The sequence below is a fragment of the Eptatretus burgeri genome, chromosome 1, assembly GCF_056783735.1.
Source record: "Eptatretus burgeri isolate ZD-2024b chromosome 1, Ebu_testis_v1, whole genome shotgun sequence".
Classification (NCBI taxonomy): Eukaryota; Metazoa; Chordata; class Myxini; order Myxiniformes; family Myxinidae; genus Eptatretus; species Eptatretus burgeri.
Genome location: NC_140961.1, coordinates 65,078,874 through 65,099,320, shown reverse-complemented (window position 1 = coordinate 65,099,320; position 20,447 = coordinate 65,078,874). Strand labels below are relative to the sequence as shown.

The 20,447-nt window shown below is 44.8% G+C and overlaps 1 protein-coding gene across 2 annotated transcripts in view; it reads right to left on the bottom strand.

The window, feature by feature from the left end:
* Positions 1 to 3,557: 3,557 nt before the first annotated feature.
* Positions 3,558 to 20,447, bottom strand: part of NOTUM (notum, palmitoleoyl-protein carboxylesterase) — a 50,977-nt gene continuing 34,087 nt past the window's right edge. For both annotated transcript variants that reach the window (XM_085886324.1, XM_085886314.1), the window contains exons 10-12: positions 15,119 to 15,266; positions 12,949 to 12,996; positions 3,558 to 4,413 (exon numbers count right to left, since the gene is read on the bottom strand). In XM_085886324.1, the coding sequence (XP_085742450.1) occupies positions 4,101 to 4,413; positions 12,949 to 12,996; positions 15,119 to 15,266 (509 nt within the window). In that variant the 3' untranslated portion in view covers positions 3,558 to 4,100. The remainder of the gene's footprint in view (positions 4,414 to 12,948; positions 12,997 to 15,118; positions 15,267 to 20,447) is intronic.

The following is a 20,447-nucleotide window of genomic DNA, read 5'->3' as shown; positions in this document are numbered from 1 at the left end:
GGTTTTCGTCGAGATTATGTTACTAACAAACCCGGCGACATAATATGAGTAAGCGTCCACACTCGTGAAGGCTTTCAGGCTGGCTTGAGTGTAAGGACGGCGTTTCAACAAGGTAAACATAGATGTCGGGGAAAATGATTTGAGGCCAAAATTTCCTTTCTGTTGTCCATTTATCCTTTGGAATAATATAAGGATCTTCACTAAGACCACACAGCTTCAGTTTTTCGCACTACCTCTTCTTAGAAATATCATCTAATCCATGGAAATAGCCCAGAAGTTCGCGTGACACATGCGTGGTAACCATGATTTTTTGCCACTCAATATGGCGGAACCTTAGCTTCCGCTGTGACGTCACTCACTTAGTGCATTGGGTCAATTGACAAAAAACACGACCAGTAAAACAGAAATTAAAATAAAACAGTAAAACGCAACATATCAGGTCCTGGGAACTTAGCTTGACTGAACTGGAAGTAACAGTTGATGATCAGGATGTCCACATGCTGCGAATCCGGAATCGGATTGTTGTTAGATCATCTGATCTGATCTGAGTCTTGGCAGTCTGGGGGGCGAGCGGGATAGTTTAATCCTGACCATTGCCAGTTGTAGCAAAGACTTTAACAAGTGCCAAGTGCTCGGGGGATCCACATGCTATGCCCCCACTGCTCTCAAAACAACAAACATAACTGATCCCGACGTTCTTACCAAATCCTCCACATCGGGCCTACACCATCCTTCAAAACTTCAGTCATGTCATTTAGAACAGTTAGATATATTAACCTTCACATATTCCACATACGCCCACCCCATTAAATCTCACACTTGATTAAAGCTAATAACTTCATTTTTTTCATCACTAACCCTCCACGAGACCCACACTCCCCTCCTTCCAAGTTTGATGCCGATTGCTCAAGCCATTACAGAGGCCCCCCATCCCTATTACAAATATGCCTCAATTGAAAAATCAATACAAGTTAAAACCTTGATTTTTTTTTTTCCCCCACCAAAAATCTTACATGGGACTCCGTTATGTAAGTTATGTTTGCTAGGTTTGTGGCGTATGGTGCTGATTTGAATCGGCAGACCCGGATTATAGAGTCCCCCTCCCTGCCCCCCCACACTCTCCCTAAAATTACTACCTATTATTTTACTCCCCATTGTGTGGCTCAATTTGGTTGGGATCACATAAGCCATTACAAAGACCTCTCCCCTCCCCTCTCCTTCAACACCTCCAAAAACGCCACCACACCTATGATATTCCCCATGGGCCCCCATTATGTCTGCCAAGTTTGGTGGCCCTATATTGTTCCACTTTTAAGATATCCAAAATATAAGGGACACAGACAGACAAACAGAAAAATGGATTGTGACAATAAGAGCAGCTTCATTGTGTTTCTGTTAGTTTTGTCTGATGCAAGACTGGTTCGCAAACATGCCGCAAGGAACCAAAAATGGTATAATCTGCCCCTTGCTTGATGATAAGCATTTAGAGGATGGAGGATGGATAAACTCTGTGAGTTGGCATCCGATGAGGAGGGTGAGATGTTTTTTTTCTTTGAGCGCCCACCTACTGCAGAGAGGGTAGCAACATCCCAAAGATGGGGTTGCTGCTACAGTGCCTCGAGTGCCCCGAGAATGTCACCTCCCTCAGTGGCTGCGTTTCTCTGAAGTCGTCTCGTGTTGTCTCATGTACATATATATATATATATATATATATATATATATATATATATATATGTATATATATATATATATATCTTCTTCTTTCGGCTGCTCCCGTTTGGGGTCGCCACAGCAGATCATCCGTATGATCCGCATAGTGATTTGGCACATGTTTTACGCCGGATGCCCTTCCTGACGCAACCATGGTCGCCTCTTACGACACAGGGATAATATATATATATATATATATATATATATATATATATATATATATATATATATATATATATATATATATATATATATATATATATATATATATATATATATATGCATATATAACACAATGGGTTTCCGTAATGGGTTACACTCCGTGCCATGGTAAGATTTGTTTCAGGCAATAAAATCGATGTACGCAAAGGATTCAGTACAGCATTAAATCCAACAAATTAAAGTAATCCAACATAGTAGCAAGGCTCTAAAGTCTAAACAATTAATGTATAATGTAGAGAAAATTTCAATAATGCCTTAAACATTTAAGCTCGATGATAACATAACAAACTTATGGATACCGATACAAAGGGGGTTGAGAGTGATTTAAGCACCGATCTTTTCTTCAAAAGAGTAAAAGTTTCTCAATTTGTTCTGAGTAATGTTTCTGCCTCCAGAGCTGAACTTTATCGAGCAACAGATCTGTAAATTCAGGTTGAGAGGTAATCCACCTTGGAACATTGGAGCTAAACAGCTCGCATTGTACCGACTGCCCCAGCAGGCTCAATCAATCCTCTTTGGTCCCCGAGCACTCTCTCCTGGCTCTTAATCCACATCTTTGTCTCCTACTAATGGATGGCAGCTCACGCTGCCAGGACTCATGTGCAACATCTCCCAGCTCCATGACACATGCATATGAAATATTACACTCCAAAATGCAATACCCACTAGCTTGGAGCAGTACTCATTTAGAGTATGCTATCTGGGGTCAACCACTTATTTTGTGAAACATTTTTCGGCGTTTTTAGAAACGCTCCCTCCACAATGCTCCATAGCATTGGGCCAAAGACCCTCCCCATTAATATTATAGCATAACGCTTTGTGAGACCCCACCCCCCATAATGCTCTCTAAATTTGGGACAACCATTGATCCACCCCCTTGTGCGATACATCATGTATGGACACCCACCTCTCATTATCCTCCCTCTATATTTTTCCTGTACTATCCCAACCTCTTAGTCAGTTCTACACTTGCCTTGACCTTTTGACTTCTCCCTAATATCCTTATCTATCTTTTCCAAATGACCTTTTTTGTACCTGCCTGACTAATATTTTAACGAGCTGTTTTTCACTTTTCCTTTCCTATTGTTCCTCAGTCAGATCTCCTTATGAAATTTAAAAGCCTTGTACTTGTCCTTAATTGCCTTGATCATTCAAACTTACTTCTTTCTCTTCCAATAATTTGTTTTCACTGGAATAACTTGCTGCTGGACTCTCCCAATGATATCCTTCATCGTCTGCCACATTGCTCCTGAGTTCCACGTCCTGACACTACGCCGACACCCAATCAACTTTACTTGGCTAACAGCAGCCGACACAAAATATTTCACACAGTTGGTGCCCAACATTTTTTTTTACAGTGTACCAAGTTGTGTATGTGAGATGGTAACATCATTATTTTCAAGTGACAACTGCTATAGAATATGAAACATGGCAGGTTTGGTGCTACGTGATTAATTTTTTCGAATGAATCCATTTCTGACATGAGAGTATGAATCCGGTTTGTTCGAGTATGCACCATATATAATTGTATTTTCGCCAGACCACCAACACACAATTGGCTACTCTTTTCAGAATAAATTGAGGCAGGGAATTATCAGCCAAGAGAAAAGGATGAGAAGACGAGATAAGAGTAGAAACATTTATTCAAGATGCTTACGTAACTTTAAACCCAATGCCCCAAATAAATCAATCTACAGAGTTGAGTTTCATACCAAATGGTATGAAGCAGCACTTCAAGCTTCTTATGTATAAAAAATAATATATACATTTGTTGTATTCGCACTAAAGATGGAATAACAATGAACGTCCTATGGAATTATTGCTTTTGTTCGAGAACTCATTCATCTCGATTCTAGAATGTAAAAGGACAGAAAGCGATAGAAGTGCACTCATGATACATGTTGAATCCTTCACTAAATTATCTGACGACCAGGATGATCATTCAGTATAAATGATCAATGTATGAAGGAAGAACTTAAAATGGCTTTTGTTTCTTGTTGCAACCACAAAATGTTTTCGATTTAAATAATTGCCAGACTCCACTGTTTCGACTATAGAGTTTTAAAAGCAACAGCTTTGCAATAATTGTCAATGGACATGAATGGTGGAGCATTGATGCCCTTTTCTTTTTTTCTGTTAACATTCTGCAGTTGGGTGCTAGAAAGGCATTAGTTGCCTCTGTTAAGCACACCCAACAGGTTATTTGGCTCGATGCCTAGCTGGCGAGCCATGCGCTGCACATCAAAGCCGAGGTGCATCAGGAACTGCACTGTGCTCATGTCCTTGCCAGTGTAATGATCTCGCATTGTGGGGCACGTAGGGTTGCAGTGAGGCCATGGGCAATTGTCCACAAGGTGAAAGGGGCAACCCTTTATGGGTGAAGGTGTATTTCTGCCATGCGGATGTTCTTGCAGACTACGATCCCAGCAGTGCAGAGCCCGAGGCAGTGTCGTGCCGTAAACTCGGACCTCGGTCCAAGAGCTACAGAGGTCAGGGAAAGACGGAAGAGAGTAAACAAATTGGTGGGCATGGAGTAAGGCGAGCAACATGGAGGAAAAGGGACAACTAAATTGATGGGCATCGAGTAATGGGTAGGTATTAATAAACAACAAAACAAAGTACAGCATTTTGAGGAAAACAACGATGCACAGAATAAGAGGTTGAATGAAAGAAATTAACAGGAGATGAGACATATTAAGAAAGCTATTGGTGTGGGCGGAGGAGCTCCTTGTGAGCCAACGGCCATCCATATCTCGTGTCCAACTGTGTCTGCGGACGTCCTCCTGCAGTTGGGTTACTTATTATTAGGAGGTTGGTGGCAGGATTTGCAATCCAGCCACAGTAAAACCCTTCATTCCGCAAAACATAAAAACGCAAAGAAATCTGAAAACCCATTCCATGGGAGTACCTCCTGTACTTCACAGGGAAACTCACCGGATGACGGGATTGGGGCAAAGCCTTCGGGACCCCCAATCTTTGATGATAAGAGGGAAACCACGGGGTAACATTCCCGGGTTAGATTGTGGGAGAGTGTGTCGTCCACCAGACGGTGGTCTCCTTGGGTTAACCTGAGGTGGTCCCTTCGGGTGGGTGCCTGGAATGTCCTATCCCTAAGAGAGGATGATCACCTGTCTCTGTTATCATCTGAGCTCAAGCGTTTGGACATCGGTATTGCAGCACTCTCTGAGGTTCGGAGACCACAATGCGGCGAGATCATGGCCGTGGTTACACATACTAATGGTCTGTTCCCTCTGATGGTTACCATGCCCAAGGAGTTGCTGTAGCTGTGTCCAATAAGGTGACTCCAATGATAATTGAGGTAATGCTGGTCAATGAGTGTATTATGAGCCTAAGGATTCATCACTCCTACGGTGTCATTTCCCTGGTCTCTGTTTATGCTCCGACTGAGGCGAGTGATCTCACCGTGAAGAACACATTCTACGCCACGCTAGAGTCTGTCGTTGATCAGTGCCCCAGACGAGATACACTTCTAGTCTTGGGGGATTTCAATGCATTGACTGGAACTGATTGGGATGGTTATGAGACGTGTGTTGGTCCCCATGAGTCAGGAACTGTGAACCTGAATAGCACTAAGTTCCTTAACTTAGCAAGAAGTCATGGACTTAGGGTGGCTGGTTCATTGTTTCAGCGCCCACAAGCTCATCACTGGACTTGGTATTCCAACGCTGGTGGTGTGGAAAAGGAGATTGACCATATCCTCATTAATGGTCGCTGGAGGATGATCCAGAACTGCAGGATCTACTGGAGTGCTCAGTTGCTCAACACTGACCACCGGCTTGTTGTAGCAACTCTTAAATTGCACCTTAAATCCAGGAGAATGGTACCATCCCAGCCCAGGCTGGATGTTGGCAAGCTCAAGGATGAAAGGGTAGCTGAGGAGTTTGGAACAAGCTGATTGGAGATATGGGGGGTCTGTGTGCTTTGGGAGATCCTGAAGACTTTTGGAGTGCCTTCAAGACCACCGTCCTTGATGTTGCCGGTGGATGTCTTGGAACTCACCGCAGGGCAAAGAAGAATTTTGTCTCTCAAGGGACACTGGATACCATTGACCAGAGTCGCAGGGCCAGGCTGAATGGCAGAGCTGAGCTGTTCAGGGAACTGAGGCGTAAAACTGTACGTACGCTAAGGGTGGAAAAGGAGGCCTATGTGCAAGGAATCTGTGAGGGAGTAGAGCATCACCTGTGGTCAAGTGATTTTCGTCCTGCTTCCAGGGGAATTCATGCATCGCATTCCTCCAAGCCCATCCCTCAGTGTACTGCAGTTAGAGCAGAGGGTGTGGGCTCTTGACAGAGGAGTCCGAAGTGAAGGCCTGCTGGGCCAGTTATTTTGAGCAGTTGTACCAGGCTGATCCACCAGCTGTTGAGTTGGACGTCAGGGGTGTTACAATAATTGTTACTGACCCTCCAATCAACTGTGGTCCACCTTTACTTGTGGAAACACAGGCTGCAGTGAACCGGTTGAAATGGGATAAAGCTCCAGGGATCTGTGGCATCAATGCCGAACTTCTCAAGGCTGGTGAAATGCTGCACTCGTGTCATTGCAGGCAGTTCTGTGCTCTGCCTGGAACACAGGCATCATCCCACCTGACTGGAAGAAGGGCCTTGTTGACCCTCTCTGGAAAGGGAAGGGTGATCGCCAAGACTGCAACAACTACCGAGGGGTGACGCTGCTCTCTGTGATGGACAAGGTCTTTGCTTGGATATTCCTTGATAGGGTTCGCCACCATCTGCTTGAGCACCAGTGTCCAGAGCAGTCAGGCTTTACACCAAAGAGGTCAACGATTGCCCGTATCCTTGCCCTTCGTGTCCTCACCGAATGCAGACGAGAGTTTCGGCAGGGGTTGCTTGCAACTTATGTTGATCTCTGTAAAGCGTTCGATTCAGTGAATCAGGATGCCCTCTGGAGGATTCTTGGTCTTCGTGGGGTGCCACCAAAACTGATAGACCTGATGTCTGAACTGTACTCTGGTACTGAGAGTGCTGTGAGATGTGGTGTTACCATCTCTGACTTATTTCCTTTTGTTACCGGAGTTCCTCAGGGGTGTGTACTGGCCCCCACACTTTTCAGCACTTGTATGGACTGGATTACAGGGAAGATGTTGGAGAGATCAAGCTGTGGTGCATCGTTTGGGAATGTCAAGATCTCTGACCTTGATTTTGCAGATGATACAGTCACTGATACAGATGATACAGCAGATGATAAGGCTTTTACTGACATCTTGGATGCTGCTGTCCTGTCTGTGCCTGTTTGTGGTGAAGATGTTGAGGTCGTGGAGAGATTCACTTTCCTGGCATTACTGTCAATAAATATCTTAATGGTAGAGAGACTGTGAAGACGAGGAATTAATGCACTTGAAAGTTCACAATAATTTCTTCATCCTCCTTTTATGAGGCTGGGAACTGCTGAAGCAGCCTCATTGCAAGGGATACTCTGGGTAGTTTTCTTTTGCCTTCCCAGCAGCAGTGAAGGAAGTGATTTGGAGATTACAAAAGGAGGCAGTGTCACACCATAAAAGGGAACAATGTAGTACAAAAAGAGGCAGTGCAGGACAAAGAGAGGCAGCATAGTGCAGTGTAGTACAAAAGGAGGCAGTGTCGCACCATAAAAGGGGACAATGTAGGACAAAAAGAGGCAGACTAGTACAAAAAGAGGCAGTGTAGTACAAAAGGAGGAAGTGCACTACAAAAAGAGGCAGTGTAGTACAAAAGGAGACAGTGTAGTGCATAAAGAAGGCAGTATAGTGCAATGTAGTACAAAAAGAGGCAGCATAGTGCAGTGCAGTACAAAAGGAGGTAGTGTAGTGCCATAGAGGAGGCAGCATAGTGCAGTGTAGTGCAGAAGGAGGAAGTGCAATGCTGTAAGGGAGGCACTGCATTGCCGTAAAGTAGGCTTCAGAGTGCATTGTTGTGCTGTAAAGGAAGCAGCATATTGCAGTGTAGTACAAAAGGAGGCAGTGTAGTGCCTTTGAGATGTTCAATGTAAGGAGAGAGGAAAAATGGCTTCATGTCCCTTCCAAAAGGATTAGATGGTAAATTTTTTTTTTTTGGATGCAAAAACTTTTTTACAAATTGCATCAGGGCTTTTGGTTTTATTGTCTTACCCACTTCCATCAGGATTCAAACCGAGACAACCCGATTCAAAAGTCAGGGTCAGGTATGGGAGCATGTGCCAGAACAGCACGTCGCTGCGTCCACTTTCCGCCGGTACTCCAGGGGCCTCCGTCTGGCCATCCCCCAGGCAGATGCCAGGCCCATCCCCATCTCCTTGAGATGATGGTCAACCTGCTGCAACCATGAGGCACGTGGTCGGCCCACTGGCCTCCTCCACTCATGAGACTCCCTCGCTGAGAGAATCTGGTGAGCAGGATCAGCGTCAGGAAAACGAGCCACATGTCCATACAGCCGCAGCTGACGCTCACGGACTATGCAGGTAACAAATCTCATCCGAGTCTCTCTCAGCAACCGCTCGTTGGACACAAAATCCGACCAGCGATGGCCAGGATTCTCCGAAGAGACCTGGTACCAAAGGAATTAAGTCTCCGTCTCAGATCCTTGGTCAAAGTCCAAGTCTCGCACCCATAGAGCAAGACTGGAAGTACCAAGGACCTGAAGACTCGGACTTTCGTCCTCCCGCACAGGTACCGGCAGCGCCCACACCCATGATCCAGTGAATCCATGACTCCCCAGGCCCGACCCAGTCGTCTATTGACCTCCGGCTCACAGCCTGCGGAGACATGAATATCACTGCCAAGGTAAGTGAATCTATCCACGACCTCAACATCCTCACCACAAACAGACACAGACAGGACAGCAGCATCCAAGATGTCACCGAAAGCCTGGATCTTTGTTTTGACCCAAGAAATCCGTAATCCCAAAGGCTCCGACTCCTCATTCAGCACCTCGAGGGCCCCCAAGAGGATGTCTAAAGTCTCCGCAAAGATGACTGCATCATCTGCAAAATCAAGGTCCGAGATCTTGACATTGCCAAACGATGCACCGCAACTTGCAGTCTCTCCGACATCCTCCCAAAAATCCAGTCCATACAAGTGCTGAAAAGTGTGGGGGCAAGTACACATCCCTGACGAACTCCAGTAACAACTGGAAATAAGTCAGAGGCAGTACCACCACACTTCACAGCACTCTCAGTACCAGAGTAGAGTTCAGACATCAGATCGATCAGTTTCGGTGGCACCCCACGAAGACCAAGAATCCTCCAGAGGACATCCCGATTCACTGAATCGAACGCTTTACAGAGAGCAGCATAGGCTGCAAGCAGCCCCTGCGAAACTCTCGTCTGCGTTCAGTGAGGACACGAAGAGCAAGGATACGGTCAATCGTTGACCTCTTTGATGTAAAGCCTGACTGCTCTGGACGCTGGTGCTCAAGCAGATGGTGGCGAACCCTATCAAGAATTATCCGAGCAAAGACCTTGCCCGGCACTGAGAGCAGCGTCACCCCTCGGTAGTTGTTGCAGTCTTGGCGATCACCCTTCCCTTTCCAGAGAGGGACAACAAGGCCCCTCTTCCAGTCAGTTGGGATGATGCCTGTGTTCCAGGCAGAGCACAAAACTGCATGTAACGACGAGAGTGCAGCATTTCCACCAGCCTTGAGAAGTTCAGCATGGATGCCACAGATCCCTGGAGCTTTGCCCCGTTTCAACTGGTTCACCGCAGCCCGTGTTTCCACAAGCGATGGTGGACCACAGTTGATTCGAGGGTCAGCAACAGGGATTGTAACACCCTTGACATCCAACTCGACAGCTGGGGGATCAGCCTGGTACAACCGCTCAAAGTAACCGGCCCAGCGGGCCTTCACTTCAGACTCCTCTGTCAAGAGCCTACCACTCTCTGCTCGAACTGCAGTGCTCCGAGGGATGGGCTTGGATGAACGTAATGCGCGAAGTCCCCTGTAAGGGGGACGAGAATCACCTGTCCACAGGTGATGCTCTACCCACTCACAGAATCCTCGCACATAGGCCTCCTTGTCCACCCTCAGTGCACGTACAGTTTTACGCCTCAGCTCCCTGAACAGCTCAGCTCTGCCATTCAACCTGGCCCTGCGACTCTGGTCAATGGTATCCAGTGTCCCTTGAGAGACAAAATTCTTCTTTGCCCTGCGGTGAACTCCAAGGCATCCACCGGCAACATCAAGGGCGGTGGTCTTGAAGGTGCTCCACAACTCTTCAGGACCCCCCAAAGCACCCACCCCCCCCAACAAGCCACTCAGCCTGTTCGCAAACTCCTCAGCTTCTCTCTCATCCCTGAGCTTGGCAACATCCAGCCTAGGCTGGGATGGTACCATTCTCCAGGATTTAAGGTGCAGCTTTAGAGTTGCTACAACAAGCCTGTGGTCAGTATTGAGGAACTGAGCACTCCGGTAGACCCTGCAGTTCTGGATCATCCTCCAACGACCGTCAATGAGGACATGGTCAATCTCCTTTGCCACACCGCCAGCGTTGGAATACCAAGTCCAGCGATGAGCTTGCGGGCGCTGAAACCATGAACCAGCCACCCTAAGTCCATGACTTCTTGCAAAGTCAAGGAACTTAGTGCTATTCTGGTTCATAGTTCCTGACCCATGGGGACCAACACACACCTCATAACCATCCCTATCAGTTCCAGTCGATGCATTGAAATCCCCCAAGACTAGAAGTGTATCTCGTCTGGGGCACTGATCAACCACAGACTCGAGCGTGGCGTAGAATGCATCCTTCACGGTGAGATCACTCGCCTCAGTCGGAGCATAAATAGAGACCAGGGAAATGACACCTAAGGAGTGATGAATCCTTAATCTCATAATACGCTCGTTGACCGATGTTACCTCAATTATCATTGGGGTCAGCTTATTGGACACAGCTACAGCAACTCCTTGGGTATGGTAACCATCAGAGCGACCAGACCAATAGTAGGTGTAACCACCCACCATTATCTCGCCGCAATCCGGTCTCCGAACCTCAGAGAGAGCTGCAATCCCGATGTCCAAACGCTTGAGCTCAGATGATAACAGAGACAGGTGATCATCCTCTCTTAGGGATAGGACATTCCAGGCACCCACCCAAAGGGACCGCCTCAGGTTAACCCAAGGAGACCGCCGTCTGGTGGACGACACCTCAGCACCACTCCGACACACTCTCCCGCAATCTGACCCAGGGATGTTACCCCGTGGTTTCCCTCCTATCAAAGATTGGGGGTCCTGAAAAACTTTGCCCCAATCCCATCATCCGGTGAGCTGCCCTGCGAAGAAGCTGCACAGGAGGTACTCCCACGGAGTGGGTTTCAGATTTTTTGCGTTTTTGCGTTTTGCGGAATGAAGCGTTTTACGGTGGCTGCAGTGCAAATCCTGCCACCAACCTCCTAATAAGAAGTAACCCAACTGCAGGAGGACGTCCGCAGACACAGTTGGGCACTAGATATGGATGGCCGTTGGCTCACAAGGAGCTCCTCCGCCCTTTGACAGGTTTTGTTTTTAATCCTGCTGGGTGTCCATATCCAAACACCCTCCTCACCAGAAAACCTGGTGGGGGAGACGGTTTAGTCGCCGACAACCCGACCATGGAACAGGTTAGTACAGGTTTACATGGTACCTGTAGCAGGTCACAGATCGAACCTGACCTGACAAAAAGGGAAGCGACCAGACTTTCGTCCACCACAGTCTTAATGTTTAGACAAATAAAAAAAAAAATTCAAAAGTGAGCGCATTAAAAATGAACTATTATATCATTCCCGCATCAAACAAAACCTTACTTTTTTATGTCACCACTGATGAAGTCGCTGGAAGCATTATGTTTTCGGGTTGTCCGTATATACGAATATCCGTCCATGCTAATTGCTCTGTTTTGTCTGCAACCGCTTATCTGATTGACACAAAATTTCCACCAAAGGCGCGACTACTCATGTAGAATGTTAATGATAATTATGATGTCATAAGTCACGTGGTATGGCAGCCATGTTGGAAAAATGTAAAAACTTTGGACTTTCTGTCATGGAAAACTTATACTTTGGTAAAAACTTTGTTTCTCCAAAACCGCTTCATTGAAAAACATTGAAACTTGGCACATGTAAAGTACATGGGAAGCAAGTGTGATTTTTTTTGATGATGTCATATATGGCTTCATTATGATGTCATAATTGCATACATCGAAAGCTTTATCCGATCAGCATGAAAATGTTTAGGATTCATCTCGGGCTAAGTTGAATGGGGATAAAATTGATGATGTCATCGGTCACTTGATTTGGCAGCCATATTGTTCTTAACATAAAAACCTTCAAATATCTTCTTCTCTGAAATGGCTGAACAGATCGAGGCAAAACCTTTCAGGTATGATTGCCTATCCATGAGGAACAAAATGTTCTCCACCTATGATGTCATAGATCACATAGTTTGGCAGCTATGATTTTTTTGAAGAATAAACCTTTCAAAATCTTCTCCAGAATGGCTTGACAGATTGAGAGGAAACTTCACCCAAATGTTCCCCAAGCCTTGGGGATACCAGGGTGTTCACGAATAATTAATAGGTTACACGGTCTGGCAGCCATATTGGATTGAACGAAAATCTTAAGAAAATTATTTATCTTGAACCGCTTCATCAATCGATGTGAAACGTCATAATTATGATCAAGTAGTCATGGGAAATATATGTTTTACATTTCAACCTGATCGGACGCATAGCCTGGCAGCCAGAATCATTTAATATTTTCAATCTGGGTTTAGGGATTTAAATCAAACTTGGTACAAGTATGTATAATGATGTAATAATGTGGGAGGAAGCATATCTTGGCAATGTCATGATGTCGAAGAGTGCCCTTCTTGGTTTAGCAAACCTTTGAAACTAAGATTTAAAGAAAAAAATCCGTTTAACTTAAGCAAACTGCAAATAAATACCAGCAATAAATCTGCTCATGAACATTTTGATTGTTGGAACTGAAAAGGAGAAGGATTGCTTTTCGTGCTTTATCATCAGGGACATTGCGTTCTAAAAATGAGCCTGCATGCTTACCTCTTGCTTATCAAACTGTGTGATAGGCAAGATGGAGCGAAGAGAGCACTGTGAAGAGAACAAGAAATAACAAGTTAATTCCAGGAGAAAATGAGAGTGTAATCGACTGTCAAATAATAAATATAGTTAATCACCCTTTATCAATGTGTATGTAGTATTTGGCTGCTGGTTTGGATCATTTCTGGGGATGTGTCGACACCACCAATTTAGTGCCCTCACCACTACCCCCCCCCTCAACTCAACCCCCCAATATAGATTGAGAAAATAATTTCTAATATAACCAGGACAATGACACACAGTAGCCTACTCCTTTGGAAATGTACCATGTGATATTAAATATACCCAAAATACTAGCAAACACTATACTTGGCTTAATGTTTATTCTGAAGGATGGAGAGTACTCTACAATGCCTGTGACACACCAACATGAGCATTTTATAGTCAGGGAAGTAAATAACTACAGAGAAGACACCTTAAAAGTGAGAATGCTACCTCTGAGATATCCTATCAGCACCACAAATGTTTCTGCTGCATTATAACTGCTTTTCTTTTACACAGAACATTGATATTTTTAACCACCTCTTCTGTGGGATTTCTTTGTCTGCCCTTTTCTGCTTTCTTTCGTACAAGCCACTCATTTTTCAACTCCAAAAATCTGTGCTTTCTCCACACCTCTACTCTTGTTCCTCTTTTCTCCAGTTTTTGCTAGTGCAACTACCTTCTGGAGAAAGCTCCATTGCACTCTTCGCTCCGGGCAGTCAAGCATGTGACCACCATCTCATATCATCCACCCGCCCCTTCGCAATCCTTACCCACTACCTTTCCAACTCCTTACAACTCTTCCTAGACAAACCCTCTTACTTGGAGGTGATAATACATAATATATTATATAATGCAAACCGTGATGTCTGTTTGTGCGTGTGGCTCTCTATTTCCATCAAAAGTTTGTTGTTCGGTAAAAAAAGGCTGCTTCCCGTGTTAAGTAGTGTAGTGTAAAAGTTTGTTGTTTTCTCCAACTGTTGCCTGACTGTCAGTCATTTGACTTTTTTACCCTTGTGATTTCACTCTTCTAATGAGCTGAGTATTTGTATAACAACAAGAAAGAACACACTCTGGTCACAACCTGCGACACAAAATATATACATTTCACCTCCTCTGTCCACTCAACTCTCTCATCTTTGCTCATGTCCCATGTGTCTATGTGTGTGTGTGCGTGCGTGCGTGCGTGCGTGCGTGCGTGTGTGTGTGTGTGTGTCCCTCTCCCTCTCTCCCACCCTTCCATTCTCTCTGTGGTCATAAACCTTTTGTTCATAAAAATCTGTACATGGTCATTCGAGGTACGAGACCTCGCCATTAAGGGCAAGTGAATTGGCTTTAAAAATCTGGTAACGGGCCGATTGGGAAATGCACATTTTTAAGCACTCATAAAAGAGTTGATCTGTCAAAGTTATATCAGAACCAGCTGGTTCGTTTCACGGTCACGGATTGTTTAACTCCAATATGGGGCCGTTCAAAAATTATGTAATGCTATTTTTTAGAAAGGTGCATCCAGGCTTGATTAAACATAACTAATAAAAAAAAATTCGACACATGATTAGATTTTTTAGGGGCTGTCATGGTGATCAACACTCCACCCAAACAAAGCCAATGGAAATCTGACGCAACAAAGCCAGACAGTGTAACCAGCAGAGGCCTACATGCCTAATGTATTAGGTCCACCAGAAAACCAGAATGGCAGCTATTTCATTTCGGCTGAGTGCTGTGGTGGATGGAGTCAAGAGACAGATATAGGTGTGGTCTGGCAGCTGTCTGACCAATGAGTGCACATTTCAAAAATGGACTCCCAATAAGAACCACAACAACAGCAGCAGCAGCAGCAGCAGCAGCAAGCTCTTGTAGACATGTGACATCTCACAGGCAAGAAGCTTATACTCATTGAGGAGCTAATGACGACAACAATAAAACACGAATATTTGTTTTTTTAATGATAATTTTAAAAAGTTGATTTTATAAACCTTACTGTTGAAAGTAGAGCATGAAAACAGAAACATACAGATTATTGAGGAATTTGATGAGTTAACCCAACAAGGTGCCGTGATGACATGACCGAGAAAGATATGGATGGAAATTAATCGACTGAGAAATGATAGTCCGCATGACCAATACACACGGGACATCACGCAGTGTGGTGCGCAGTTCTTGGCCAAGTTTATGGATGTAGGTCCATTTATCCTCCAGCACCGGCTGCCCAGTCAGGTGCACGTTGTCAACAAACAGCTGAGCCTCGTCAAATAACCATTGCACTACGAACACTGGTGCTGTAGAGTGAGAGAGGATGAGATTACCAATAGGTAGGCCATAAAAATATTTTCTTAAACTATCACATGTTTTATGATTTCCAAGTATTCAATCAATTAACCTTTTAATGGGTGTGGATGACTGTAGGTGGTCCAAAATGATGGGCAACGTTTTATTTAACCACAATATATTTTTATTATTGGTTGATTTTTCTTGTTTTTGTGTGTTAATACACAGGGTGAGTTTCATTTCTGTTTATTATAGTGAAAAAGAAATGCTTCAACAAGCAATAATGAGCGATATAATTTGTAGTTGATGAGATGCTCAATCTAAGCACCGCACCCCTGGATGACAACTGCCACATGGACTCTGAAGTTGGTGAGACTCGGCTGAGGACTGGAGCTAGTGTGCATCTTTTCACCCCTGCATTGTGTGTGGGTTGTTTTTGTCGACTTTAGCTTTGAGGACCCTCATCGGTAGTAGTCGAGAGGACAGAGATCCTGGGGAGGAGGGAGGCCATGGGTTGTCCGTCCATCGAGAAATGAGTCGATCACCTGGGAAATGTCGTCTCAAACACTCCAAACCACCATAAGACACATGTGGTGGTGCACCGTTTGGCTGGAAGCTAACTGAATTCATCGTGATGTCTTGCTTCCTTCTCAGTGTTGGAAGGAATCTTCTCTGCAGCATGAACATGCATATATCTGTGTTAACTGTCACTGTTTGTCTGGCTTCGTTCTCAAAGAAGAAAATATCTGATTATACCGCGACATCCGATGACACACAAAACCATTATTTTCATGACAGAAACTGGTTGTTTCATATGTTCATGCAGTTGGTGTTCTGCTCCAAATCGCATGTTCTGTTTGCTCAAGTGGCCACTGAGATGTAAGTGGGCAGTGGACATAATCACTGAAGAAGAGTTGTCGAGAAAATCCTGCTCTTCTTCAATCCATTTGGCAATTGCGGTGCAAGATTCAAACCTCTGCCACTTATTATCCGGTTGGCGGTGGATCTAGAAATGGGTTCCGTCCGTCCGTCCGTCACATTTCGTTTCCGGAGCTTAACTACAAATCCCCTCAAGATATATTTACGAAATTTGGTACATACATCAAGCAAGTGGTGAACTGGTGCCTTTTGATATTTTCTAATTGATAGGTCACATGGTTTGGCAGCCATGTTGGATTCAAGAAAAATATTAAATAATGTTTTCTCTGGAATCACATAACCTAACGAAGTGAAAATTTGCAACTATCATCTTCCATCATGTCTGCATACATAGTAAAAATTATGACATCACAAGTCACATGCTTTGGTGGCCATCTTGGATAGAAAAACACACCTCATCCGATGAACACGAAACTTCACACACGTATTTCACTGGAGGATTGGAGGCAGAATTTAAATTTATGATGTCATAGGTCACATGATTCGTCAGCTATCTTGGATTGAAAATGAATAAATTTTAAAAATCTTCTTCTCCAGAACGGCTGGACAGATTGAGGCAAAATTTCACACACACTTTCCCCAAGACATCCTTTCAGAAGTTTGTTAATTTCTAATTGATAGGTCACATGGTTTGGCGGCCATATTGAATTTACCCTAAAACCTTCAAACATCTTTTCCAGAAAGGCTGGTCAGATCAAGGGGAAACTTCACATACATATTGCACACCCTTAGGGAATATATGTTTGTTAATCCTCATTATCCCCCGCCAACCAACGAAGTTGGTGGGGGATATAGAAATGGGTTCCGTCCATCCATCACATTTCGTTTCCGGAGCTTAACTACAAATCCCCTCAAGATATATTTACGAAATTTGGTACACATATCAAGCAAGTGGTGAACTGGTGCCTTTTGATATTTTCTAATTGATAGGTCACATGGTTTGGCAGCCATGTTGGATTCAAGTTTATTTTGGTCTGGTGTTGCAATAATTGTCTGTCTGGCAGCATAAGTCAGAGATGTACTTGACAAGGCACCACCAGGTTTTAGAAGAGGGAGGCAAGTTTGAAAGCTCATTCTTGACATTGGACAGATGTTGCTTTCTGGCTCTCCTGAGAGTAAACACGCACTTGTTGCGGGCTTTGTGAAATGATCTGAAGGTACCTTCAATTGGATTTGCCTTCCAGGAGGAGAATGCAGGTTGTGTTAAAGCAATTGCCTCACCACAGGATTCAGAGTACCAAGAGTGGAAGGGCAGGTCAGATCAGGTATGGGAGCATGCACCGGAGCAGTGCGTCGCTGCATCCAATTTCTGCCAGTATTCCAGGGGCCTCCGTCGGGCCATCGATCAGGAAGATGCCTGGCCCATCCCCATCTCCTTGAGATAGTGATCAACTGTCTGCAACCACGAGGCACGTGGTCAGCCGATTGGCCTCCTCTATTCACGAGGCTCCCTCGCTGAGAGAATCTGGTGAGCAGGACAAGCGTCAGGAAAATGAGCCACATGTCCATACAGCCGCAGCTGACGCTCAAGGACTACGCAGGTAACAAATCTCCTTGGAGTCTCTCTCAGCAACCACTCATTGGACACAAAGTCTGACCAGTGATAGCCAAGAATTCTCCGAAGAGACCTCGTACCAAAGGAATTAAGTCTCCATCTGAGATTCCTGGTCAGAGTCCAAGTCTCACATACATAGAGCAAGACTGGAAGCACCAACAACCTGAAGACTCGGACTTTCATCCTCCCGCACAGGTACCGGCAGCACCACTCCCCATGATCCAGTGAATCCATGAGCCCCCAGGCCCGACCTAGACGTCTGTTGACCTCTGGCTCATAGCAAGCAGAGACATGAATATCACTGCCAAGGTAAGTGAATCTCTCTGTGACCTCAACATCCTCACCACAAACAGGTACAGACAGGGTAGCAGTATCCAAGATGTCACTGAAAGCCTGGATCTAAGTTTTGACCAAGAAAACCCGTAATCCCAGCGGCTCCGACTCATCATTCAGCACCTTGAGGGCCTCCAAAAATGATATCTAGAGTCTCTGCAAAGATGATTGCATCATCTGTGAAATAAAGGTCAGAGATCTTGACATTCCCAAACGATGCACCGCAGCTTGATCTCTCTGACATCCGCCCCATGGTCCAGTCCACACAAGTGTTGAAACGTGTGGGGGTCAGTACACACCCTTGAAGAACTCCAGTAACATTTGGAAATAAGTCATAGATGGTATCACCACATCTCACAGGACTCTCAGTCACAGAGTATACTTCAGACATTAGATTGAGCAGTTTTGGTGGCACCCCATGAAGACCAAGAATCCTCCAGAGGGAATCCCGATTCACTGAATGAAAAGCTTTACAGAGATCAACATAAGCTGCAAGCAGCCCTTGCTGAAACTCTCATCTGCGCTTGGTGATGACCTGAAGAGCAAGGATACGGTCAATTGTTGACCTCTTTTGTGTAAAGCTTGACTGCTCTGCATACTGGTGATCAAGCAGATGGTGGTGAACCCCAACACGAATTATCCGAGCAAAGATGTTGCCTGGCACTGAGAGCAGCAACACCCTTTGGTAGTTGTTGCAGTCTTGGCGATCACCCTTCCCATTCCAGAGAGGGACAACAAGGGCCCTCTTCCAGTCAGTTGGGATGATGCCTGTGTTCCAGACAGAGCACAGAACTGCATGTAACGACACCAGTACAGCATTTCCACCAGCCTTGGGAAGTGAAGCATGGATGCCACAGATCCCAGGAGCTTTACCCCATTTCAACCAGTTCACCGCAGCCTGTGTTTCCACAAACGAAGGTGGACCACAGTTGATTGGAGGGTCAGCAATGGGGATTGTAACACCCCTGGAATCCAACTTGACAGCTGGTGGATCAGCCTGGTACAGCTGCTCAAAGTAACCGGCTCAGCCAGCCTTCACTTTGTACTCCTCTGTCAAGAGCCTACCACCCTCTGCTCTGACTGCAATACACCGAGGGATGGGCTTGGAAGAACGCAATGCGTGAATTCCCCTGTAAGTAAGACGAGAATCACTTGACCACAGGTGATGCTCTACCCCTCACAGATTCCTCGCACATAGGCCTTCTTGTCCACCCTCAGCGCACATACAGTTTTCCGCCTCAGTTCCCGGAACAGCTCAGCTCTGCCATTCAGCCTGGCCCTAAGACTCTGGTCCCTGCTATCCAGTGTCCCTTAGGAGACAAAATTCTTCTTCGCCCGACGGTGAGTTCTAAGACATCTACGGCAACATCAAGTCAGATGAGGGAGACAAGTTTGAAAGCTCATTCTTGATATTGGACAGATGTTGCTTTCTGACGCTCCTCAGAGTAAACACAGACTTGTTGCGGGCTTTCTAGAATGATCTGAAGGTGCCTTCAAGAAGGAGAATGCAAGTTGTTTTAAAGTGTCTGCCTCACCACAGGATTCAGAGTACCAAGAACGGGAGGATGGGTAAGATAATTGAATATGAAGGATGAATCTTTCCATAAGAGAGAGCAGGTTTTTGTGGAAGAATCCCCAGACCGAATTAATATCAGCAGTGGTGGATAAAGTAGATCAGTCCTGAACTGTGAACAACAAAACATGAATCCGCGAAGCATGAATGTCGAAGAAGGTCCCATCTCATAAATCACGAATGCTAATCCGCCAATGTGGGGTACCACGGTATATATGTACAGTGAGCTTCAGTTAAGATTGGTGTGTGTGTGTGTGTGTGTGTGTGTGTGTGTGTGTGTGTGTGTGTGTGTGTATGTGTATATATATATATATATATATATATATATATATATATATATATATATATATATATATATATATATATATATATATATGTATATATATATATATATATATATATATATGTGTATATATATGTATATATATATATATATATATATATATATATATATATACACACACACAGCTCTGGAAAAAAAATAAGAGACCACTCCAAAATTTTTTTAAATCAGCATCTCTAAATGTATGGCAGCCATTCCATTCCAGTGTCTGTTGAATTCCAACACAGGCACACCTCATTCTACATAGTGAGGTACTGATTAGGGGATCACCTGAACCGAATCTTATTTAACAAGGAAAAGTATAAAAGCCACTGCTGTGGTCATCACTATCCTCTTGCAATAGGACCAGCTGGATGACAAAAACAGTGCTAGTAGTACCTCAAAAGTAATTGGAATCAACAAAAATAACTATTGACCATGCCAAAAGAGTTGAAAAGAAACATTTTGAG